The sequence below is a fragment of the Microcebus murinus genome, chromosome 18 (assembly GCF_040939455.1).
Source record: "Microcebus murinus isolate Inina chromosome 18, M.murinus_Inina_mat1.0, whole genome shotgun sequence".
NCBI lineage: Eukaryota > Metazoa > Chordata > Mammalia > Primates > Cheirogaleidae > Microcebus > Microcebus murinus.
In genome coordinates, this window is record NC_134121.1 from 52049246 (window position 1) to 52074990 (window position 25745).

A 25745-nucleotide genomic window follows, 5' to 3' on the forward strand; every position below is an offset into this window, starting at 1 on the left:
CTGCTGTGAGCATACACGCATTCAGTATTTGTGTGAGTGCCTGATTTCAGTTCCTTTGGGGTAATTCCTGGGAGTGGAATTGCTGAGTCACACTGTAATTAGTCTGTAAGATTTTAAAACAATTTTGCCTTCTGATCTCTAGGCTTGAGTGTAACTTTTTTTTTTTTGTTTAAAGGAAAGAAGTAAGAAAAGAAAGGAAGAGCATATATATCCATCCACTCTGTTGCTCTGCAGACCCCACTGCCCTCCAGGGCCATCACCTCTGCAGAGGCCAAGGTCATGGCAAGGGCGGGGGCTCTGGGTCCCACTCCCTGTAACCAGGCTGGGCACATCTCCATGGGATGCCACAGAGGGATGTGAACACATTAGAAACTGATAGGATTGTAGTTTACAGGTGGTCCTGGTCAGCAGAGAGTAATGTCCATCGTAAGTGATGTCCGTCCAGGTGGAGTTTGTTTTAAACCTCACGTTTTAACCCCTGGTGCTATGGGCCAGCAGCCCCGGTCCTCCCCATGTCAGCTGTCCCTTCTGCCCAAGGTGGTGATGGAGCTTGCCCACTGAGGTCCTCAGCAGCCCGGGAACCACAGGGTCTTGAGATGCCTTGCTCGCTGTCCTCGAGTCCCCTCCTCCCTGCTCCAGCAGGGCCACCAGCCAGCCCCCTGTCACTGCCTGCTTCATTCCAGACTCCAGACCTCCATCATTTAAAAAAACTTTTTAATATTAAAAATTTCAAACATAAAGGAAAATTAAAAGAATAGTAAAAGACACCAGTATACTCATCCATTGTTAACATTTAGCTATTTTTGCTGATATTTGCTCTATCAGGTGGACCTGGTGCCGATAAGAATATTCTTTCTGGTGGCCTCTGTAGGGGTGGTGGCCTTGGAGGGCCCTGGAGGTCCGCAGAGCAACAGAGTGGATTCCTTCCTTTGTTCTTCTTTTCTTTTCTTTTTTTCTTTTTTTTTTTAAAAAGTTACACTCAAGCCAGATCAGAAGGGATAATTGTTTTAAAATCTTATAGATTAATTACCATGTGATTCAGCAATTCTACTCCCAGGAATTACCCCAAAGGAACTGAAATCAGGCACTCACGCAAATACTAAATACATGTGTGTTCACACTGTTTGCAGTAGCCAAAAGTTGGAACAAGCACAAATGTCCACGGCATCTATAAATGCGTTCTTTTTTCTGTGAGTCATTTGAAGGATGCAGACATCATGACTCTTCATTATAGATACCACAGTATACATCTCTTCAGAACAAGGATATTCTTCCACATGCCTGTTATGCTACTGTTATACTCAGAAAATGAACAAGAATTCCCTAGTATCTCGTATCCAGCCCATATGAAAATTTCCTTAATTATCCCCCAAATGTGCTGTCAGTGTATTTGAGCTGGGAGCCAATCAAGGATCATGTATTGCATTTGGTTTTGTCTCTTTAATCTCCTTTAATGTAAATATGACTCACGCCCAATCCCATTTTATCCCGTGATACTGACTTTTTGAAGAAACTGGACCAGTTGTCTTGTAGACTATCTAGATATTGGTTTGTTAAATTATTTCCTTGTGGTGTCGTTTAATTTGCTCTTCTGTGGGCTGTATTTCCTGTAACCTGGAAATTAGGTTCAGAGATTTGATTAGATTCAGGTTAAATGCTTTTGGCAAGAATCTTTGATTTTTATAAACTTCATGTTGCATCCTGTCAGGCGACATACAAGGTCAAGGCACCATTATTAGTCTGTTCAATTTGTGAGTGACCCGGGGGTGACACTGTGAACACCCACTCCCAGCGCGTCTACTGCTTATCAGTCATTAGATGGGGAGGGTTTGCAAAAACGGCGATTCTCTAAGCCCGCCACCCCTCCCACAGTGCTGGCTGCTGCCCTCTGTACAGGAGTGCTTCCCTCGTCACCCAGGAATGACGAGGGGTCATTCGAAAGTGTCGGTAGATGTCCAATCCTTTGCCTTTAATTATGAATTCTTTGGGTGGGGAGTTAGTATCATGTTCTCCTCTGATGGTGGCAAATGACTGTTTTTGAATGTCAGTGTTGGCTCGTGGATTTTTATTTATTCATGGCTTACAATCAATTACAATAATTATTCTTTTTGATGCCCGAATTATCCCAAATTTGGCCAGCGGGAGCACTTGCAAGCTGGCTCCCGGGTCTTTGCTTCCTGGCAAGGACAAGATGTCCCAGACTCCCCTGGTATTCCCCCTTCTCCAAACCTCGAGGTAGCTATTTCCCCAAAGAGATCCGATTCCTTTTAGTACAGGATGGTGTCTGAAACAAAGATTGGGGTGTAGGTGTGCTCATTGTCGCAGGGGGTGTCAGTGTTTCTAGGCCCTTTCAGTGGATGGTATTGAGTTCATAATGACATTTTAATTAATTTTAACATTATAGCTTTGCTCTTAATGTTTTTTTTTTTTGTTTTTTTTTTTTAAGAGACAGAGCCTTGCTCTGTTGCCCAGACTGGAGTGTAGTGGTGCCATCATAGCTCACTGCAGTCCCAAACTCCTGGGCTCAAGCCTCACCCTCCCTAGTAGCTGGGACTACAGGTGTGACCACACCCAGCTCCTAACTTCTTTTATTTTATATCTTTACCTCTTACACCGAAAATCTTGGTTCCCTATTAGGAACATTAATATAATTACTTACTTGCTTTACTTGACCATAAATCATAATACTTTCAAAATCTCAAAACCCAGTATTGCTACCAGTAATACAGCCACTGAGTGAAGTTTAAACTTTCTTCGCAGCTCTTTTTGCCCTTAGATTTACATATCCTGCTGAGGATGTACAGCCAGAATACTGTGTGCTAATGTTACTTGAAATGATTCTTTCCTCCGTGTGGCCAAATTAACAGTTTGTTAAAGAGTTGGATTCATTCATTTCAGTGTTGCATTTTATTATAGGGTCTGCTTATTTTTCCCTTGTGGTATAACTTTATGTTTTGACTATATTAAACATTTACACTGTGCAAAAGTCAAACTGTATAACAGCATATTGCAGAGAATCTTGCTTTCCCGTCCCCCCCACCACACGCCAATTCACCCACCCCTTGTGGGAAACCAGTTTTTATTAGCTTCTGGTATATCCTTCCAGTGTTTCCTTTTGCAGGAATTAAAACATCTTGTTGTTCCTCCCCTGGGAATGCCTGTCCTTGTGATTTTCAGAGTGTTCATGACAGCCCCATCTTTTAGATTCCAACCTCAGTCCTACTTCCGCTATGGAGACTTTGCTGATCCTTGGACCATCACCACTTCTTTCTGCCTGTCTTGATACTAGAACATTCCTTGTCTTCATTTCCTATGGCTTTGGCACTTATGAGGGGTCTTAAATACATGCTGTTGTGTATTATTGCTACTTGAATTTGCTCATGTCTGGTTTCTCAATGAGGTTGCACATCCCTTAAGGGTAGGACTATGACTAGATTCCTTTTATATTTAGGGCTGCGAATATAGTAATATATAATAGATTCAGTCAATTCTTATTATTGGCAATAGCTATGTTCTATAACAGGGGTCCTCAAACTACAGCCTGCGGGCCACAGGCAGCCTACCGAGGACATTTATCCGGCCCTCTGGGTGTTTTTGCCGCCGCTGCCTGTCCTGCTTAGCAGCCCGGCTAGTCCCAGGCCCTCAGTGCGCATGTGTGGAATGTGCACCGCACTCTCCAACGGTCTGAGGGACAGTGAACTGGCCCCCTGTTTAAAAAGTTTGAGGACCCCTGTTCTATAAGGTCACTGTGAACACTGAATTAGTGAATACTGAATTTGTTCCTAGAGGAAATATAGGGTTAGGTTCCTGCGAGGCTGTGGTCACAGAATTTTCATCCACTGATCGATACATAACTGTGGTGTGTGCCTCTGTTTAACATATATTTTTGATTCATTAACATTGAACTCACAGCCAACGGCGGCATGACTCATGCCTGAAGGGTGCTTGTCTATCATTTGTGTTTCCTCTATAAGGCACATCACAGCCTGCTTGTGCTTAGAAACATGACACAGCACTTCAGCACTAGGCGTGGGGGCCATGAAACAGTGAACTCACCAAGAAGAAGCACAAGAATGTGAAAACTTTGGGAGTGAATAGACTGGGAGGACACTTGTTTATTGCATGCGAGCTGAAACAAGAAGGCAGAAGGTCACGTTGTTTGACCTCAGCTGGGAATGTGCACATCGGGGTGACTCACTTTTTTCTAGGTCTGCTGATATCTGCGAATGACCCTAAAGAGCCTCAAGTATTGATTTGGGCATTAAAAAATAGCGAGTAGGCAAATGTGAAATATGGAATTGTCTGAAGGGTTGTCTGAATATGTTGGATTAAATCCATTAGAATGAGCTGTATGGCCTTGGACTAGTTGCATTACCTCTCTGGGTTTCACTTTCTTTCCTTGCTTTTGCCCAGCACCAGAATCCCAGGAACGGAGTGGGCACCGCCTTTTCTCTTGCTTTGGCATCCTGTGGTTGGAGAGGCCCTGACCGCTTCCCCCACCCCCGCTTTTTAAATTTTCTGCCCTCGTGAACCCGCTCGAACTGACCCCCTCTCCTTTCCACACAGGTTCGTGGACTTCCACGCAGCTGCCTCCACCTGCTCACCCTCACGGGCCTCCTTGCTCACGGGCCGGCTGGGCCTTCGCAATGGAGTCACGCACAACTTTGCAGTCGGCTCTGTGGGGGGCCTTCCGCTCAACGAGACCACCCTGGCCGAGGTGCTGCGGCAGGCCGGCTACGTCACTGGGATGATAGGTAACTCCGGACCCGTCTGCACGGCGGCCGCCTCTTCTGCTCTTGTCTGCTTCCTTCTGCATTTCTTGCTGGGGAAGGCAGGGATGCCCTCAGCTATAAGCCACTGAAAAGACCTAACGGTAGATTAAAACATATGCGGAGCTGTTTTCCTCCCACTAAAACAAGCATTGGCTTGGCTCCTCAAAGATGCCACCAAGAGCCAGGTGCTCTAGTCCTTTCTGCTCTGCCATCCTTAGCACACTGGAGTTCATCCTCACGCTTGTTACCTCCTGGCTGCCATACAGCGACTTAGGTGTCCTTTTTTTTTTTTTTTTTTTTTTTTTTGAGACAGAGTCTTGCTTTGTTGCCCAGGCTAGAGTGAGTGCCCTGGCATCAGCCTAGCTCACAGCAACCTCAAACTCCTGGGCTCAACCGATCCTCCTGCCTCAGCCTCCCCAGTAGCTGGGACTACAGGCATGTGCCACCATGCCCTGCTAATTTTTTGTATATATATATTTTTAGTTGTCCAATTCATTTCTTTCTATATTTAGTAGAGACGGGGTCTGGCTCAGGCTGGTTTTGAACTCCTGACCTCGAGCAATCCGCTTGCCTCGGCCTCCCAGAGTGCTAGGATTACAGGCGTGAGCCACCTCGCCCGGCCAGACTTAGGTGTCCTTTACCATAACGTGGCTCAAGGAAGGAAGACGAGATTAGAGGTGGTGCCAGCCTTGTTTGTCCACTTTTATCAGGAGAACAAAGCGTTTCTCAGACAGTCCCCGAGTCCTGGCAGAATTGTACTCAAATCTTACTGGCTCGAGCTGGGTCACGTGGCTGCCTCTCACTGCACCCCTTGGCTCAGAAACCGGGGACAAGATTATGATTGATTGACTTGGACTTGGGCATGGTGATCCCCCATCCTGAACAAAAGCACAGTTCCCTCAGCAGGCAAGTGGGGACCTGGGTATTGGGGAGACCAGGAGCGTCTGCCACATTCCTGTCCCTTTAAATTGTTTTCTTTAGGCGTCTCTCACTCCGCATTTACTGTGTCGCAGGCACTGGGCTAAGTGTTTATTTGCACTGAGATGATTATTTCCCTACTGGATTGGTGAGAGAGCTGAGTTTCAGGTCGTGGGGCAATTGTTCAATGTGGCCCAGCCTGGGCCTCGCCCCAGGCTGCGCTTCACTGCCTGCCGCCCCACCAGGGGCCAAGATGACCCGGTAGTCCCAACGGCATCCTCAGCTGTGCCTGTGCTTGTTAGTCTAACTCTCAAAGAACTGGGTCCCCTGGGATCCCCGCCTCTCTCTGCCACGCAGGAAATGGCCAGGCGGGGTGCACTGACAAACAGGTGGACAGCGAGAGGTCCCTGTGGGCCTGGCATGGGTGCCTGAACAAACCTGTACACCTGCAGGAGGTTGCTCTACCCAGACCCAGGGCTGGCGCCTCTGGTGTTGGCCCCACCTGCCCCTCTTGGTTATCAAATAGCAAAGGGCACGCCCCAGGAGGTAGGTGAGAACAATTAAGGTCCCTCCCTTCTCTCTTTCCAATCCCTTTCTCTCTATACCCAGAGGTATAATTATGTTAACAACATCAACACCAAGACACCATTGGTGGGCCGGGTGCAGTGGCTCAAGCCTGTAATCCCAGCACTCTGGGAGGCGGAGTTGGGCTGGTGTTTTGAGCTCAGGACTTTGAGACCAGCCAGAGCAAGAGTGAGACCCTGTCTCTACTAAAAAAGAAAGAAAGAAAGAAAGAAAGAGAGAGAGAGAGAGAGAGAGAGAGGGAGGGAGGGAGGGAGGGAGGGAAGGAAGGAAGGAAGGAAGGAAGGAAGGAAGGAAGGAAGGAAGGAAGGAAGGAAGGAAGGAAGGAAGGAAGGAAGGAAGGAAGGAAAGAGAGAGAGAGAGAGAGAGAAAGAAAGAAAGAAAGAAAGAAAGAGAAAGAAAGAAAGAAAGAAAGAAAGAAAGAAAGAAAGAAAGAAAGAAAGAAAGAAAGAAAGAAAGAAAGAGAAAGAAAGAAAGAAAGAGAGAAAGAAATTAGCTGGACAACTAAAAAATATATATAGAAGAAAAAAAAAGATTAGCCGGGCATGGTGGCACATGCCTGTAGTCCTAGATTCTCGGGAGGCTGAGGCGGAAGGATTGCTTGAGCCCAGGAGTTTGAGGTTGCTGTGAGCTAGGCTGATGCCACGGCACTCTAGCCTGGGCAACAGAGTGAGACTCTGTCTCAAAAAAAAACAGACACTATTGGTGAAGCTCCCACTGTGGGCTCACTACCCTCCTATACCAGTGACATGGTGAGTGACATGTGTCCATTTAAAGCTTGCAGCCAGGAGGGGTTGGTTGCAGGGCTGCCTGACTTTCAAAACTTGTGCTGTGGCAGAGGTACTGGCTTCTTCTGGAGCTAGGTTTGATCTCACTTACACCAACCCTCGCTCCCCGCCCCCCATGCCTTTAAACTCCAAGTGAACACCTGATTACAGGTTGACTATTTGTTTTGCTGCTGTCCCCTCATCTCTACTCACGGCATCTTTTGCAAGTCCTGGACAGGATATTTAAGCACATCCACTTGTTGAAATTACGAACTAACACGCACTTACAAGAGAAATTAAAAACCCATCAAAGGAATAGTGAGTCCATTTATGACACTCACACTTAGCTTCTAATCTTGATCCATGTGTATATTTTTACTGAGTAGTGTACATACCTCTGGTTCTACTTGTTTTCCCCATGTTATTTTATATTTATTTCCATGTAATATAATTTTATCTATTATAATTTTTATAATTAAAAAAATCAATTTTATTTTTTTAAAAAATATTGTTTTATTAATATATTTCCACATCATGCATAATCCATTTCCCTCAGTTGCTTATTAATTTCCCCTCCCCCAAACCTATAGAGCAGTTGCAAAAAGGAAACAGTGGACTCCCATAGACCCTCATCCAGGGTCACTGATGATTGATTTTTGCTACATGCATTTGTCTTTAATCGGTTTGGTAGTATTTTATTGAGGCCCCAAGAGATGATTTGCTTAGACATACTCCTGGGGGTGCCCATTAATTTGTGTCCTTTGTGCGGTTTAATGCTGCCACTGTTCTGATCTTTGCTCCACATTCTTTTCTTTGCCCCCTCGCCTTGGGGGGTGATCTCCCTGGGGTCCGCTCCTCAGAGTGGAACGAGCAGATCAGAGAGTTCTGACATTGTCAGAGCTCACGCTGCCCAATTATTCCCCCAGACTGAACCCGTTTGTGGAGCAGCAGCAGTGGGGCGGCCGGGTTTCCTCATTTGCTGCCCCGTAGGTGTCTCGCTGCTTGAACTGCGGCCGCTGCTGTTGCCAGAGAGGAAGCTGATGAAACCAGGCGGGGCAGGGAGCCTTGCTGAGACCATGTGGGGCGGTGCACCTGCACCCTGGGCCACCGAGTGCCTTTTTGGGGCCCCAGTGTGGGCGGGTGCAAGGGGCTGTGTGGGGTCGCTGTGGCTGTGGAACCCCCTTTGAGGGCCAGCGGTGCAGCCAGCTGGCTTCTCTGGGCTCCTGGCTCCTGGGGATGGCCTGACTCCCCCTTTCTCTGTGGGTTTCCTTGGTGGGTCTGCAGTCACCCTTGCGTTCTGTCCCCACGCCCCCATGCCCTCTCTTGGCCTCCGCACTGCATTGGCAGCCTGTCCCTGCTCGTCCTAGGGGCAGGGCGGAACCGATGGAGAACTGAGCGCATGGTCAGCTCCTTAGAGGGGCTCGCTGTCCCCATGGGTAGTCTTCTGAAAATCTCTCTCTCTGGTTTTTCTACAGGCAAATGGCATCTTGGGCACCATGGCTCTTATCACCCCAACTTCCGTGGTAAGAATTCTTTTGGGGATTTGTTACCTGGGAAACAGAAAATAAAGACCTCTGTGTAGAAGGACTCCCTTAACAGTTAAGCCTGTCCCCGGGGGACAGCCCTAAGTTAGGACATCTTTGTTCACAAGGTTACATGGGTGCGTGTGGGGTGCTGGGCCCCCCCAGGCTCACAGCCCTGTTGTTGGCACCTTCCCTGGGCCCCTTCCTCGGTGCCCGTCAGCCACATGGCTGCCCCATCGCTGACCGATCAGTTTCCATCTGTCTCCTAGGTCTTTACAGCTCAGGGAACATTCCCCGTCAGGGCCAGGCACGGCTAATCTGGGAAGACGTAAAAACTGCCTGGGGGGTTCACTGAGGCAGGAAACCAGGCTGTGGACCCAAACAGGAGATGCTGCCTCTTGGCCTCTTCCTGCAGCCTCTCGCTTCCTGCAATTTCTCACCCTCTGGCCTTGGGGAAGTAGGCCAAGATCAAGCTGCCAAAGCCAATTCTCTGAAAATCAGTTTGCTGAAAGATGGATTCTCCAAATGTCCAATCCACTGAATTATGGATGGTTTTTCAACGTTGCAGCTTATGGCACTGCTCCTTCCCTGACCTTTTCCGCTTCCTATGGGGGCCCGTGGACTTTCCCTTAAAAGCAGTTTACCGTGAGCCCAGCTCATGTGGCTTCTCCCCTGTCCCTGGCCCCACCTGGCTTCCCCTTCCTCTCCTGCCATTTTATAAGCAAACGGGCAGCCTTTTCTTTAAATGTGGCTCTCTGACTATTGTGCAGACTCCTCCCCTCCCCTGCCCCAATATCTCTCCCTATCTCCTCCAAAAAGAGCCTCACTGCTCTGTCCTAGGCCTGGGGGAAGGTTTGCGTCTGAGGTTTTTGCAATTGGAGAATGACTCGGGAGAACTGAACTGCAGCCGGCCTGCGGCAGCCCCTCCACAGCGGCCCACCTCCCCTTTGTGCTCCTTCCTTCCCCCTTCTCCCTTGTGCCCCAGGTGGGCATCAGTGGCATCTCCCCTGTGTGCTTTTTAAAAAATGGTAGATGGGAGAAGCGAAGGCCTAGTTTTTCCATGAACTAAAAGTGACTCCGGAATTTATTTCCTCCTCTGTCTTCGGTTTTCTCACTTGACAAATGAGGGTTTGGGCCAGATCAGGGTGTTGGCACCTCGAGTGCATATTCCTAGAGTCCCGTGCTGGGGGATCCCGAGGCCGGGTCCTGTGCAGTGGGCAAGAAGTGGTGCCATGATGGACTCGTGGTGTCTGCCGTGGCCATGGGGAGTGAGCGCCTCCTATGTACCAGCTGTTCTTGGACCAGACAGTCCCCAAAAGCCTTGTGGCGTGGACACTTTGAGGTGTCTTGATGCTCACCTCCAAGTTCACTGCTATTTCCTCCTGCCCCCTGTACCCTCTCCATGCTGCCCTGTGCTGGTTCCCATTAGCCCCATGGCTGCCCTTTCAAACGTGCCCTGGATCATGCCACACACAGTCACACATTTCTTCTGTGCATCCTGCGTCCTCCTGCTGCCTCAGATTGTTCCTCAGATCAAGGCTCCTGTAAACACGGGACCTCTTTCTAAACCTGGGTCTGAGGATGCCGATGGTATAGACCAGGGGTTGGTATAGACCTGTGGGTCAAATCCAGTATATAGCCTGCTTTTGTAGATAAAGTTTTATTAGAAAACAGCCATGCTCATTTGTGTACATATTACCCCTGGGTGCTTTTTTTTTTTTTTTTTTTTTTTTTTTTTTTTGAGACAGAGTCTCGCTTTGTTGCCCAGGCTAGAGTGAGTGCCGTGGTGTCAGCCTAGCTCACAGCAACCTCAAACTCCTGGGCTCAAGCAATCCTCCTGCCTCAGCCTCCCGAGTAGCTGGGTCTACAGGCATGCACCACCATGCCCGGCTGATTTTTTCTATCTATACTAGTTGGCCAATTAATTTCTTTCTATTTATAGTAGAGACGGGGTCTTGCTCTTGCTCAGGCTGGTTTTGAACTCCCGACCTTGAGTAATCCGCCCGCCTTGGCCTCCCAGAGTGCTAGGATTACAGGTGTGAGCCACCAAGCCCGGCTATCTCCGGGTGCTTTTGCATTACAGCAACATCGAGTAGCCTCAACAGAGACCATCTGGCCTGCAAAACCTGAAATATTTACTCTTTGGTCCTTTACCGAAAAAGTTTGATGCCTCTGGTCGAGACACATCCTGATACCAAATGCAGTAACATTTCAGGGCTGTGTCATTGACCTGTGGCATATCCAAATCTGTTTGTACAAACCAGGCTAGCATGGAGGTAACAGAAAAGTTTTTTTCAGCACAACAAACATGTACTAGTCATGCTATATACACCCCAGATTGGGTTGACAAAGATCTAACGTCCTAGCCCAAGGAGTGCATCACTAATGGGGAAGACCTGTGTCACAGATGACACAGAAAGTTTCTAGTGACAGAGAGTCTATAGGCTGTAGGTCCCAGGAGTACGAATGGAATGGGGGTCACAGTGGGTGGGAAATTCTGTGGGAAACTTCACGCCAAAGCCGGGCTGGGAAGTACCAATGCAATTTCACCTGTGAGAGACACAGAGCAGGGAGTCCCAGGCAAAGCCACTGGGACCCCAAGATCCTCAGATCCTTCTCATTGGCTAACCTATCCATCTCTCATGGGTTAATCTGTATATCTTATTTTCCCTGCAGATGGAAAGTCTCTTGAGGGCAGAATTTGTTGTTTTATCCCTTAACGTATCATGCATGTCATAGGATTTCGCCAGATACTTACTAAACGTGTCCATAATTGCACTGAAGATGTTAGGTGTTCAATAATTCTCCCTGCTTCCTCCCAATCTGGGTTCGTGCTAATCACAAGATGTTTCGCAAATCTAGTTTTACAGCCAGAACCAGGCAAAGTGATTTTCTATGCATACTACAAAAGGATATTAATCAAATCCTCTTTTAATTACGTATTACATAGCACTGCAATATTAAGCCACGGGAAATTAAATTTTTGCCATGGGTGTAAGGAGGCAGGCACAGGAGCGTAGCCAAGTGGGAGTGCTAACCAGTTGCTTCTATTCCAGGTTTCGATTACTACTTTGGAATCCCATATAGCCACGACATGGGCTGCACTGATACCCCGGGCTACAACCACCCTCCTTGCCCAGTGTGTCCACAGGGTGACGGGCCACCAAGGTAATGCTGGGCAATGCATTTGCCGTGGGCTCCAATGCAAGGTCAAGTGCTAAGGCTGTGGTCTGTTAAGACAGCACATGAGAGAGAGCGAGTACATTCAGTCCAAATCGAAACCCATTATTTGCAAGGGGTGCAAGAAAACTTTCAGCAAAGGTGAGGTCTGCAAAATTTTTCCCCTGGAATTTTCCAGGATTATTTAGCTCAGCTGGGGGGCGCCTTGTACTGCCAAGGTCTCACACAGGGCAGGCGGAGGCCTCCCTCCTCCCTCTGCCTGCTGGCTTTGCTCCTGGTCCACTCACCTGGCCCAGACACTGGACATAAGGAGGGACAGAGAGAGAGAGAGGGAAAGTGCGCAAGGTTCCTTTTGAACTTCTCCCTCACCTCCGGACAAGAAAGCCAGCATTCTGACGTTGGAATGCCGTGCAGGCACTAAACAGGATGTTTTCAAAACATACTCCACGAAGTGGGAAAATGCTCGTGATGTAACAGTAAGTGAAAAAAGCAGGAAGCAAGTCATCAACAGTATAATATTAACTACCTCTGTATCCAGATCTTTGTAGCCCTCTTGAGAGAGACTCAAAAGAGAGATGCAAGGCCGGGCGCAGTGGCTCACGCCTGTAATCCTAGCACTTTGGGAGGCCGAGGCGGGCGGATTGCTCAAGGTCAGGAGTTCAAAACCAGCCTGAGTGAGACCCCGTCTCTACCAAAAATAGAAATAAATTAATTGACCAACTAAAAATATATATACAAAAAAAATTAGCCGGGCATGGTGGCACATGCCTGTAGTCCCAGCTACTCGGGAGGCTGAGGCAGTAGGATCACTGAGCCCCGGAGATTGAGGTTGCTGTGAGCCAGGCTGACGCCACGGCACTCACTCTAGCCTGGGCAACAAAGTGAGACTCTGTCTCAAAAAAAAAAAAAAAAAAAAAAAAAAGAGAGATGCGAAAATGTCATCAAGGGCTCATTCTGGTTGTGGGACTGACGGTTTTCACTTTTTCTTTCTTGTTGTGTTTCCTAAATATTCTGCAGTGGGGATGCAATGCATTTACGATCAGAAAAAGAAGATAAGCCTTACTCAGGTTATAAAGTAGCACAAACCACAAAAGCTCCACTTGTTCAGACAGTGCGCTGTGGTTATTTCTAAGGCCGTAGGTGTCTGAGCCACTTGGGAACGGTGAGTCTCAGCTGGCCCCTTAATAACACAATAGTTCATGTGATAGTGGCTGTTTATTGAGAGATTATTACATTCTAGGCACTCACTGCACCTATCTGTAATCCACATGGCCACTGTGTGACCCAGATATGTACCTGATTTTACAGGTAAGGAAGTTTATCTTACCCTGGTCACACTAGAACTGGTAAGAGGTAGGAATGGAGATTCCAGTCTGGTCTCTGAGTCCAGAGCCCATGCCCTTCATATCTTTGCTACTCAAAGTGTGTGGTTATTAGACTGGCATCATGGATATTCCCTGGGCACTTGTTACAAATGCAGAAATTCTTGAGCTGGGCACAATGTCTCACTTCTGTAATCCCAGCACTTTGGAAGGCCAAGGTGGGAGGATCACTTGAGCCCAGAAGTTTGGGATTAGTCTGGGCAACATAGTGAGACTCTGTCTCTTTGAAAAATAATTAAAAAAAAAAAAATTAGCCAGGTGTGGTGGTGCGGTCTGTAGTTCCAGTTACTCAGGAGGCTGAGGCAGGAGGATGGCTTGAGCCCAGGAGTTTGAGGCTGCAATGAGCTATGACTGCACCACTGCACTCCAGCCTGGACAACAGAGTGAAACCCCCATGTCTAAAAAAAAGTAAAAAGAAAAAGAAAAAGAAATGCAGAAATCCAGACCCTACCTTGAGGTCTGTATTTGAATAAGATGCCCAGTTGACTTGTATGCACATCATAGCATGAGAAGAGAGACTTTAGGGCAGGTGTCCTCAAACTACGGCCCCTGGGCCACATGCTGCCAGCCTAGGACATTTATCTGGCCGGCTGGGTGTTTTTGCCACCACTGCCTGTCATGCTTAGCAGCTGACTTGTCCTGGGTCCACAATGTGCACTCTCCAACGGTCTGAGGGACAGTGAACTGGCTAAAAAGTTTGAGGAGCCCTGCTTTAGGGCATCTCATTGCTTTCTTCACCTGCTGTGGCCTGGCCATCACACCTGCCATCACAGCTGGCCATATCCAGGTATAACATATGTCAGCCAGTCTCTTTTTAATCCATGTTAAAATTAAATAGAGCCGGACATGGTGGCTCACGCCTGTAATCCTAGCACTCTGGGAGGCTGAGGCAGGAAGATTGCTCAAGGTCAGGAGTTCGAAACCAGCCTGAGTGAGACCCCGTCTCTACTAAAAATAGAAAGAAATTAATTGGCCAACTAATATATACAGAAAAAAAAAGTGGCTGGGCATGGTGGCACATGCCTGTAGTACCAGCCACTTGGGAGGCTGAGGCAGGAGGATTGCTTGAGCCCAGGAGTTTGAGGTTGCTGTGAGCTAGGCTAACGCCACGGCACTCACTCTAGCCTGGGCAACAAAGTGAGACTCTGTCTCAATAAATAAATAAATAAATAAATAAAATTAAATCGAAAATAAAGGGTTGGCTTTAAGTGAGATTGGAGTGGGGGAGAGAATGGAAATGATGGTGGAGTTGCAACTAAGGGAATCAAAAGCTGGAAAACTCAACACAACTATGGGATTAGCATTATCGTGCCCAGCGTGGTGATGACTCTCTTCCTCTTTTTAAAAACTTGTGGTCCTGGGCAATTATCTCCCCAGCCTGACCTTATCTCCTACATTCTATTAATATAATGGAGAGCGTGTGTGCGTGTGGATGTGATGGGGAGTTTTGATTTCTGCACAGGTTCTTCCCTGCAAGAGTAGGACAGTTTGTCTGCCTGAGGGGCCTCCCATCAGCTGCTCTCTCTGTTGCTCTCGGCTTCCCTCCCGGTTCTCTGTGGCAGCCAGGGCCAAGAGAGCTTGAGTTTTTACTGAATTCCTAGTGCACCCAGCAGTGTGCAACGCACTAACCATTTATCTCCTTGAGACCCTTGCTACCCCTGTGTGGGTATCCGTAGCAAGCCCGTGCTACAGAGAAGGAAACTCAAGCTCTGGGAGCTTAGGAAACTTGCCTGAGATCGTGACCAGAGTAACCGCCCAGCCACTTCGCTGGGGCAGCCATGGGTCAGGTTCATTTCCATCTGTAAGATCAAAGGCTCAGTTTGTTTTTTTCCAGAAGATATTGGTTTAACTCTCATTTTTTCTCCCCAACCCCTAAAGTTCCTTTAAATTCTCCAAACATGGCTGAAAATTAAAGTTGTTCCAGGCCATCTTATATATTCTGTCCTACCTAGTGTCAGACTTGGTGTCACACGAAGCCCTGATCGGTGACTTGGAAAATGCCAAGCGTTGCACACCATCCACAGAGTCCATCATTTATTTAGGTTGGACGGTGGAGGAAGCCGGCAGTGATCGTCTACGGGATTCTGCTTGAAATGATGTAGCCTGTTTAGGCCTCAGTTTCTCTCCCTGAAAAATGGGAGTAATAATGTCCCCAGCTCGCAAGAGTCTTTGTGAGCTTTACGGAGTGGCCAGCTTGTCCAAGAAGCATGGACATCTATTTAAAGGGAATGGAAGAAAGCATTATACGTTGGTTTTACACTTGGAGGAAATGGCTGCTGGCGAAATCACTTGGGGCCCGGCTGTTAAGTGTTTTATATTTACGTGCATTGTTGCATTGAAACGTTTTGTTCTACTCCATGACTTCTCAGGTTGTGGGAATGAATAACCTTACTGTCTACACCCAGGAACCCCGAGAGAGACTGTTACACGGACGTGGCCCTTCCCCTCTATGAAAACCTCAACATCGTGGAGCAGCCGGTGAACCTGAACGACCTTGCACGGAAGTATGCTGAGAAAGCAACCCAGTTTATCCAGCATGCCAGGTGAGGAGCCCCCACCCTGCCCCGGGGCTGCCCCTGCTCCCACCCACCTGTGCACACGCACCAGGTTCCTTGACCTCATTACTCACAAGGCCACGGCAGAGCTCTGTGGCTCAGCAAGAGGGACACGTGCATGTGTCCTGTAAGTAAAATTGGAAAACAACTCTCTCTGGAAACTCCCATCTGGGGTTAGGAGTTCCTCAAGGGTATCCCCAGAATTCCTGGGGGCTTACCCATCTGCTGCTTTGATCATGTTCCACTGTCATTATCGTTTTGTCCTCTCCTACTGGGGCATAAGCTCCTCAAGGGTCGTTCCTGCCCACTGTGTTCTGGGCGCTCAAGGCATTCTGTTGAATTCATTAGTTGACAGGGTGTAAGAGTGTCCTAATTGCTGCTCTACCCACCAGCCACCGATTTAGAGGCTAAAACAACAGTGACTTATTCTCCTGCAGACCTGGAGGCCAGATGTCTGAAACGAGTCTTAAGGGGCTAAAATCAAGGTGTTGGAAGGGCTGTTTCCTTTTGGAGTCTCTAAGGGAGAAGCAGCTTCCAGTGGCTGCTGGGAGGTTTAGAGGTTTACAGCCACATCATTCTAATCTCCACCTCTATTGTTCCCTTGCCGCTTCCTCTTGTGTAGTTAAATCTCCCTCTGTCTCTCTCTTATAAGAACATTTGTGATTGCATTTAGGAGAATCCAAGATAATCTCTCTGTCTCAAGATCCTTAACATAATTCCTTCTGCAAAGTCCCTTTTGTCACATAAAGTAGCATTCAGGGATTCCAGGAATTAGATCCTTTGCGGGCTATTATTCAGTCTGCTGAGGTTACAAATGACAATATCTACGGGGCCCAGACAGGTAACCTGAAAGAGGGAAGCAGGCTGAGTGTAAGGCATCAGGGAGTGGCGGGGCCTGCGGTGAATTTGTAAGCACGTGCTGCAACTAAAGGGGCAGCCGCTACCCAGCCCCGGCTGCTTGTTGCTTCTTTGTGGAAATGTGAGCCCGGAATGTCAGATCTGACCATTTTACAAGAGAGACGGGATACCTGGCTTTTATGTGAGATCTCCTGATCTTTAAATGTTTTAAACTATGATACTAGTAAAATAACAAAAAAGCAAAAGGAGAAGCAAACCACAGTGTGTCTCGAACAAATCGTGTGTGTGTGTGTGTGTGTATGTGTGTGTGTGTGTGTGTGTGTGTGTGTGTGTGTGTGTGTGTGAGGGCTGCTGGTTTGCAGCCTCTGCCGGGTCTCAGGGCAAAGAGTGGACGTTGTGAAACAGTGGACAACTCCCAGATTGTGCACGCTCATCTGGGGGGCACATGCATAGACCGAGGGGTGCAAGAGCACATGCATACATGCACCCACAGCCACCGCCCAGGACTTGCCCTGACACTCCCTGAGTGCCCTGCTGCTGCTCTCTAATGACCCCACAGAGCCATTGTCTTTTTCCCAAGATTGTAAATGCCTCAAGTTCAATGGCATAGTTTCCAATAGGTCCCTTGGTATTGTTCATAGCCTTAGCCCAAGTAGACAGGAAGAAATGTCCTGCACGGCTGTCCACTTGCACAGAATTAAAAGGGGACCCCCCCTGTGGGTAAGTGATCACACCAGCCCCTGGAACGTGCACTCCTTGCTCACCTACGTCAAATTTTCACGAGACGTCAGCAGGTCAGGGTAAAGGCAGCAATGGAGGATATGCAGGCATCGTGTTTTCTGGATAATAAAACCTAGGTAAGACCTTAATCTCAGAAGCAGCCCCGAGGGCTTCAGAGAATGCGTCTTCAGGATTTGTTAGGACTTTCTGAGGAACCCTGTTGTTTTATTTCAGATTGTTGATATAAAAAGGGCAAAACCTTTTCTCCCATCTGGAGAGCGGAGCATCTCCCGGGAGCTTTGAGATGGTTTCAGGCCCCTGTGCCCCGTGGCAGGTGGATGCTTTATGGCTGGCGGGGACAGTCCCACCTACTTTCGCAGTGGCTGAAACCACACCGTGTTCTGAGAGGGAGGGAAGGTGACAAGCTGGGGACTGGGGGCTGTTCAGTGCCTTCTTTGAAGCGGGCGTGGGGCCTGGACTTCCACCAGTTAATTAATCAGTTAACAGATGAATCAACTAATGGTCTCCTTGTCATACAAAAAGGGCAAAGACTTTGCTAATTTATTAATTAGTTATTAAACGCAAAGTCACATGAGTCCCGTTGGCGTTTAACTGCACAGAGGGTAATCCGGAGGCATGCTGATCTCTTTAGGGTTGACGTGCCAAGTCATGCATGGTTTTCTGAGCATCAGCCAAGGCCCCCAGCCCTGTGCTCCGTCCTCCTGCATGACTTCTGCCCCCTCCTCGAGGCCCGTCCCCCACTTGGACCTGTTTATCAAAACTACCAGGTGTCTGTAGCGTGTGGCTTCCTGCTCCTCCCTGGCAAAGAGCCCGCCCCAGGGCTTCTCTGCATGCTTTCACTTAGATCTTTCCTTGAGTTTAGATTTAGACTCCTCCAGCCGTACACCTCCCTCCCCTTTTTTTTTTTTTTTGTTTGAGACAGAGCCTCACTCTGTTGCCCAGGCTGGAGTGCAGTGGCATCATCACAGCAACCTGGAACTCCTGCCTCAGCGTCCTGAGTACCCGGGACTACTGGCATGCACTGCAACTCTGGCTAATTTTAAAATTTTTTGTAGAGACAAGGTCTTGCTATGTTCAGCTCAGGCTGGTCTCAAACTCCTAGCCTCAAGCAATCCTCCCACCTTGGTCTCCCAAAGTGCTGGGATTACACGTGTGAGCCACCACACCCTGCCTGAGTTAAGACCCTTAATCTAGCATCAGTGCTGAAAGCTGATCCTTGATTTGGGTTTTTAAAGCAGCAAACAGAACTCTGAGCAGGAAAAAAAAGGTGCGAGTAGACGGCGTGGGTTCCCGGGTCCCAGAGCTGGCCCGGCCTCTGCTCCTTGCAGGGTGTGGGGACTGTGCATCGCACGTGGGGGTGAATTCAGGGTCTGGCAAGCACACATGGATCGGGTAGGTGGCGATTTCAAGATATTTAAAATCAGAGCCCTTTGGGAAACCAAGTATTCCAGGGTGTTAACGGACTGCACGTTTGTGTCTTCCCAAAACTAATGTTGAAACTCTAACTCCTCATGGGTTGGTATTAGGAGGTGCCTTTTGGAGGTAACTGGGTGTAGATGAGGTCGTGAGGGAGGGCTGAGCCTCCAAGGTGGGATTAGCGTCCTGATAAACACAGAAACTTCCTTTACTCTCAGCCGCGCGAGGACGCAGTGAGAAACTGCTGTCTACAAGCCAGAATCAAGCCCCTCCCTGATCGTGGGCGTCCCAGCCTCCAGAACTGGGAGAAATCAATGTCTGTTGTTTAAGCCACCTAGGCCGTGGCATATTCGTTAAAGCAGCCTGAGCACACTAAGGTCCTGGGCATTCATCGCTCAGAACTCGGTCCTAGAGGCGCAGAGATGGAAACAAGCCCAGGACCTGCAGAACTCCCTCTCGTCCTTGACTCGCTGCCCCCTCATTGTCATCCCCTGCTGCTCTTAGTGCTCCCACTGGGTGCTGCCTCCTCCTCCTCCTCCCTCTCACCCAGTCCCCACCTGACACCCACCTCCTACCCGCTTCAGGGATCCAGGCTCAGCTCGAAGACCATAATCCCATAATCGCTTCGACCGCTGCTTTCTTCTATTTGAGCGCTGGGATGAAATTGGACGAGTAAATGAATGAAGGAGTGACTAGCTGAGCAATTGTATCTAACATCTTCCTGGTGCTGTGCTCTCTGCCTTGAGTGGCCACCACGCATGGCCCACCTGCAGCCACTGGCCCTTCGGGTCCCACTTTCTCAGGGATCTCCCCCTCCCCCCACCCACCTGGTTCCCTGCTGCACCTGCCACAGCGCCGTGTGCTTCTCCCCGTCGCTCCTGCAGGGTGCGTAGCCCTCATCCGAAACGCTCGGGACCAGGAGTGTTTCAGATTTTGGACTTTTACGGATCTTGGAACATTTACATGATGCTTACCAGTTGAACATCCCACGTACAAAAATCCAAAATCATTGGATTTGGATTTTCCAAAATCCAAAATGCTTGCATGAGCACTTCTTTTGAGTGCAATGTCAGTGCTCAAAAAGTTTTGGATTTGGGAGCATTTGGGATTTTGGATTTTCAGATGTGGGATATTCAACCTGTACTAAAATTGTAAATAATCAGCTAATTTACTTTTTAGGTGCATTTTTCTCTCTCCCATTCCCACTTAGACATTAAGCTCCAAGATGGTGAGGATCATCTATAGTGCTTATCCCTCTGTCCCCAGTGCGTGGGGCCTTGCTAGAGCATAATGACTGAGTTACTTTACCCAGCCCCAGGGATGTGCCAGTGTTGTGCTGGGGATACACACGTGAATCAGACGTGTCCCTGCCTTTGAGGGACTCCCACGCTCCTGGGGAAACAGGTATATAAAGACCTGGCTGTAATGCAGGTTGTTTGCATCTTATCAATGCTGTAAGGAAAAAGGGAAAAAAGGCTATGATTGGGGGGAGGTGAAGGCAGAGGGGAGGGAGCCAGCTATGACCTGGGAGCAAAGGAGGAGTATTGGTGGCTTTTGAGTTGGATCTTAGGAATTGATTAGGGAGGGCGCTGCTGGGCGAGGCTCGTGGGGCGCTGGCAGAGCCTTTGGGGGGAAGGAGAGGAAGGCTGGAAGGGACCCAGATGGAGAAGGCTGGATGCAGAGTTTGGACTGGCCCCCAGGCTGCAACAAGCCCCAGAAGGTTTCCAGACAGGGCAGCGTCAGATCAAGTCTGGGTCTGGGAAGGGTGTCTGTGAGTTCAAGGGCCTGAGGGAGACGGCAAAATGTGTGGGTGGGGTCAAGCGGCTATGGCAGCAGGCCATTGCAGAGAGACCCCTTGTCCACCCTTCCCCAGGGAGTCCCCACGGGTGCCCGCTCCGCCCTGGCTGAGGGAAGCCCTGCCTTCCCCCTAAGCCTGCCTCTCTCTGATCGGCGCCATCTGGGGACCCTTCCCGAGGGGTGGGTGCCCCTCGCCTGCCGGTTCCCATTTCAGAGCAGACGATCTCCTCCAGGAGTGGCTGTCCCTGCGTCATGATCTTCAGTGCAGCTCCCCCCTGTCCCCTCCAACCTCTCTCTCCAGGAATGCCCCTTCCGCCATCTTACTTGTTTCCTTTCTTCTCTGCTCACCCCTCCACTTGTTTTGCCACACAAATAATGAGTGTTCTCCTTAGAAATCTCTGAAAGCAGATATACACAAACAGAAAAAAAGTCATCCTGAATTCCACACCCCAGAGATAGCCCCTTTTAATAGACCTGAGTATGTTCTTCTGGCCCCATTCTATGCTGGTACATAAGCCTATTTTTCCCCAGTTTTATTAAGGTATAATTGAAATTAACATGTTTTTTAAACAAAAGTGGAATCATATTGTCTTATGATCAGCTTTTTTTTTTTCCCTTGAAAGCTCGGGGTCTCCCTTATATATTTCCGCTCAGCACAGGTGCATAATGAAGAGGTGGCTTGAGGGACAGATGCCCCCGGTTACTAGTCTGTGTGGGTTCTGCGTGATGCCTTCTCTATGAATTCTAGCCTGTCACTGGGATGCAGGGACAGAGGTACATCCTTGGGTACCATTTATCCTCACTACGGCTAGCATGGTATCATTCAAAATGATTAATAAAAAAGCTATCGTCTATTAAATGCTTGCTATGGGCAGTTAATAATTACAACCACCTTGGCAGGGAGGTATGATTGTCACTGTTTTATAGATGACAGTGGTTAAGTTAATTGCCCAGGGTTATATAGCCATGAATTAAAAAATCCTGGAATTGGGATACAAGTCCTGCGAGCCTGCGCTTTTATTGGTGTGCTCTTGCTGTCTCTCGTCAGCACACACTGCTTTGGGTGCTAATGTGACTTTGATAATGAGGAGGAGTTTGGAGGACGATGCTGGGCTGGTAACAAAGGGTGGGCTGTGGGACCACCCCTGGCCCGTATGTAGCGATGAGCTGGTAAATCTTTAACAACCAGGTCTCAGAGAAAACAGCCCCACTGTGTAGCATTTGCCAATTCCTGTGGTGTAAATACTGTCACCGTGGCTGATGTCAAACTAATGAGGGGACGTCACCAAGCATTTGGAATGTGGCTAGACAAGGAACTTATTTGTTTATTTATTTATTTTAGAGGTGGGGCCTCACTGTGTTTTCCAGGCTGGTCTCAAACTCCTGGGCTCAAGTGATCCTCTCGCCCCAGCCTTCTGCGTAGCTGTGACTACAGGTGTGCTCCCCGGAGCCCAACTGAGACACTGGATTTACGAGTGTGTATGTTTGTGTATTTTATTGTAGGTGTGTATATATATCATAAAAATTTCCATCTTAACTATTTTAAGTGCACAGTTCTGTGGCAATAAGTATTCACATTGTGAATATATTCACATTGTTTTGCAACCGTTACCACCATCCATCTGTAGAACTTTTTCTTCTTCCCTATCTGAAACTCTACTCTGTCCCCATTAAACACTAACTCCCCGATCACTCTTCCCTGCTGCACCCCCCGTCCCCAGCCACCCACTGTTCCACCTTCTGTCCCTGCATTTGGCTGCTCTAGGTACCTCCTGCAAGTGGAACCACACAGTGTCTGTCCTTGGTGACTGGCTTCTTTCACTTAGCATAATGTCCTCAGGGATCGTCCATGCGGCAGCATGTGGGACATGGAATGTTAAATTTGATTTAATTTTCGTTAATTTAAATCTAAAGAGCCACACGTGACTTGTGGCTACCACACTGGACAACTCAACTCTAGAAATGTTGCCAAGAAACTGTTGGTTAAAATGGGGGAGGCAGAGGTCCCCGTCTTGGGACCTGTGTTCTGGATCTCACGCCTGTCAGAGGGAGCCGCGGGCAGGCACCGGCCCACTCGGTACACCTGGGAGACTGGACGGGGGGTCTCTCCAGGGTGGGCCGGATGCAGAACTGAGGCTGTAGGTGCTGTCACCCAGGCTGAGCTAAGGAGGACCCTGGGGCCAATCTGAAAGTGGCAGCTCTGGTGACATGGTTAGAGCCACTCTCTCTACATACGTGACTAAGCTTGCCCGCTACACTCTACATCCTCTGAAAGACCCCCTCCCATGGGTGTGGCCTGGGGGAGGGGCCTGCTGTTGCTATGGTTCTACTGCCCCCCTTGAATGGCACTGGGACAGACGTAGAGCTTTGTTGGTTTTTTTTTTTGAGACAGAGTCTCACTCTGTTGCCCCGGCTAGAGAGCCATGGCATCAGACTAACTCACAGCAAACTCAAACTTCTGGGCTCAAGCAGTCCTGCTGCCTCAGCCTCCCAAGGACTACAGGCATGTGCCACTATGACCGACTAATTTTTTCTATATATTTTTAGTTGGCCAATTAATGTCTTTATATTTATAGTAGAGACGGGATCTCGCTCTTGCTCAGGCTGGTCTCGAACGCCTGAGCTCAAACAATCCACCTGCCTCGGCCTCGGCAGAGTGCTAGGATTACAGACATGAGCCACAGTGCCCGGCCGACATGGAGCTTTTTGAGTGGTAACAGAGGCCACCCGGCTCCCTCCAAGCCTTTCATTCCGCACTTTCTAGAAGAATCAGGATCAGTATGGAGGCAGCAGGGCACCTGGGCCTCTGGCAGACCCTTGAGCTGGGTGTGACCTGGTGGTCATGTGTGTTCTTGGAATTCCCTGTGGTCAACTTGAGCCAACCAGTCATCTCTTAGAAAGGGATGAGGCTGGCAGTGGACATGATGGTCTAGCTGCTGCAAAACAGCAGATAAAATTAAAAAATATGTGTGCCTTAGACTGTGGAGTGAACCAGTTAAGAGCAAGGGCTTTGCTTTCAGCCACATCTGAGTTCAAATCCAGATTCTGACACTTATGCTAATCGCACAACCTGGGGCAAGTCCTTTAATCCTGAAGCTTCTGATCTTTCATCTGAAAAAGGAAACTTGGGGGGTTACCATGAAGATAAACATAGACAACGTGAGTCCCATATAACAAGCTCTCGGCAAATGGTAAGGGACAGTAACCACACTACAATGATTCTTATTTTTTAGTGGCTAACCAGATTGTTTCCACATCTCCTTGGATGGCCGTAGATGAATGTGTCCCTCCTGAGCCCACGGGGCAGAAGGGGGACTGGGGATTTTCCCCAAGGTGAGGGAGGATCACAGAGGTGCAGGACAAGCCAGGAGGGCCTTCTGCAGAGTCACCTCTTGGCTTTCCCGTTTCAGTGCCAGCGGAAGACCCTTCCTGCTCTATGTGGCCCTGGCCCATATGCACGTGCCCTTATCTGTGACCCAGATCCCAGCAGCCCCAGGGGGCCACAGGCTGTATGGTGCAGGTCTGCAGGAGATGGACAGCTTGGTGGGCCAGATCAAGGACAAAGTTGACCGCACAGCAAAAGAAAACACATTCCTCTGGTTTACAGGTAAAGTAGTAAAAACCTGCCAGCCTCACTGTGGTCTAATGGATAACCCTGCACAAACGCCCCCCAAAGAGCAGAGTCTGGCTAAGTAATCCTCTTTCACAGGGGAGGGGGCTCGCTTTGAACTTGGGACCCTGATAATGTTTGTTGGCTTGAATGCTGAGCACGCGTCCATGGGAGCCTCCGAGACTGAGTCCCTGGGAAGGTTTGCACAGGCAGAGCGGGCCCCTTGCTGGCCTCTGTGTACTGATGAGGGCTATCTGGGTATTGCTCCTAATTGCTAATGAGTGACTTTGACATTGTGAACCTGTGTAGTCCTCGTGCAGTTCTGAGATTTCCCTCTTCACCACCATCCATGGTCCCAAAGACTCTAGTTGCCACCGGTCACCGGGTCACATCTTTTGGCTGAGTGGCCTTAGTGAGCTGAACTGGTGACACCTTGAAAGGGCCCACACATGCACTACATGTCCCAGGTCCCCGTCTGGAGCCAGGGCAATGGCTAAAAGCACTGCTTTCAAGTCAAGTAAAGACCTGGGTTAGAATCTATACTCTGCTCTACCTTAATCCCTCCAAGCTTCCATTTCCTCATCTGCAATTTTGAGCTAATAATGGAATCTACCCCACAGCATGTTGGAGGATTATGGGATGGTGTGTGTGAAGCACTGGGTGCATAACGGGTGCTCAATAAACAGTTGCTGGGCTGACGCCGATGACCCTGGTAATGGGACTGCTGAAACTATGTAAAAGGCGAAGGAACAGAGGGCAAGAGGCTCCTGGCAGGGATGGACTGGGTACACTGGAGCAGGAAAAGCCACCCCTCTCTGACAGCCCAGTAGAGACAGGCCCCCTAGCAAGGGTAGTTCTGCAAGGCTGGGGATCATATTTGTTTCTACAATCCCCTTTTTCTGTCTAGCGTTGACCTGTTGTGCTGTTTTTGGTTTCTAGGAGACAATGGTCCTTGGGCTCAGAAGTGTGAGCTGGCGGGCAGTGTGGGGCCCTTCATTGGATCCTGGCAAACTCGTCAAGGTAGGGGCCTCCGCTGGGGCTGGGGCATCTGCCTCTGGGAGGGCCAATGTGCACCTGGACCTCAGGGGCATCATTGTAAAACAGGGACACGGTTGCCCACCAGCGTCTGTCGTGGAGAGAAAGTATCTGCCTAGCCTGGACCACCCTTTTCTCGCCTTTTCTACTAGTACTCCCCCAAAGCAACCATCCTTCTCCCAGCAAGCCAGTCCTTCCAGCAAATATCCTGCTCCCTTGCTCTTTATCCTTCCTTTCTTTTCTTTTCTTTTTTAAAGAATCTTCCATGTTAATTCATTTCATTCATTCAAGAAATACTTAGTATACAACTATGCAAGGATTTTATATGCATTGCCTGTAAGGCTTACATTAGTGACAGGTAGGCAGTAGTAGCACCACTTACAGGTGAAGAGAGAGAGAGGCTCAGAGAGGTTAAGCAACTTGCCCAAGGTCACACAGTTTGTGGGGATGGAGCCAGGCTTGCCACCGAAGTTAAAGTTAGCGCTCTCACTGCACCGTACTGCCTCTCACAGCTGCCTCCGTCCCTATTTAAACATCCTTTGGCTTCCAGCTCAGCTCCCATCTGCTCTGGGAAAGCTTCCCCACAAGGACCTACTTTCTGAGAGAACA

The 25745-nt window shown here is 48.9% G+C and overlaps 1 protein-coding gene across 1 annotated transcript in view; it reads left to right on the forward strand.

Moving 5' to 3' along the window:
• ARSG (arylsulfatase G) overlaps nt 1–25745 on the forward strand; it is a 127344-nt gene that overhangs the window by 63532 nt on the left and 38067 nt on the right. Inside the window, exons 3-8 of the mRNA XM_012747430.3 lie at nt 4567–4754; nt 8515–8562; nt 11619–11730; nt 15530–15667; nt 23902–24098; nt 25041–25121. Of these exons, the coding sequence (XP_012602884.2) occupies nt 4567–4754; nt 8515–8562; nt 11619–11730; nt 15530–15667; nt 23902–24098; nt 25041–25121 (764 nt within the window). The remainder of the gene's footprint in view (nt 1–4566; nt 4755–8514; nt 8563–11618; nt 11731–15529; nt 15668–23901; nt 24099–25040; nt 25122–25745) is intronic.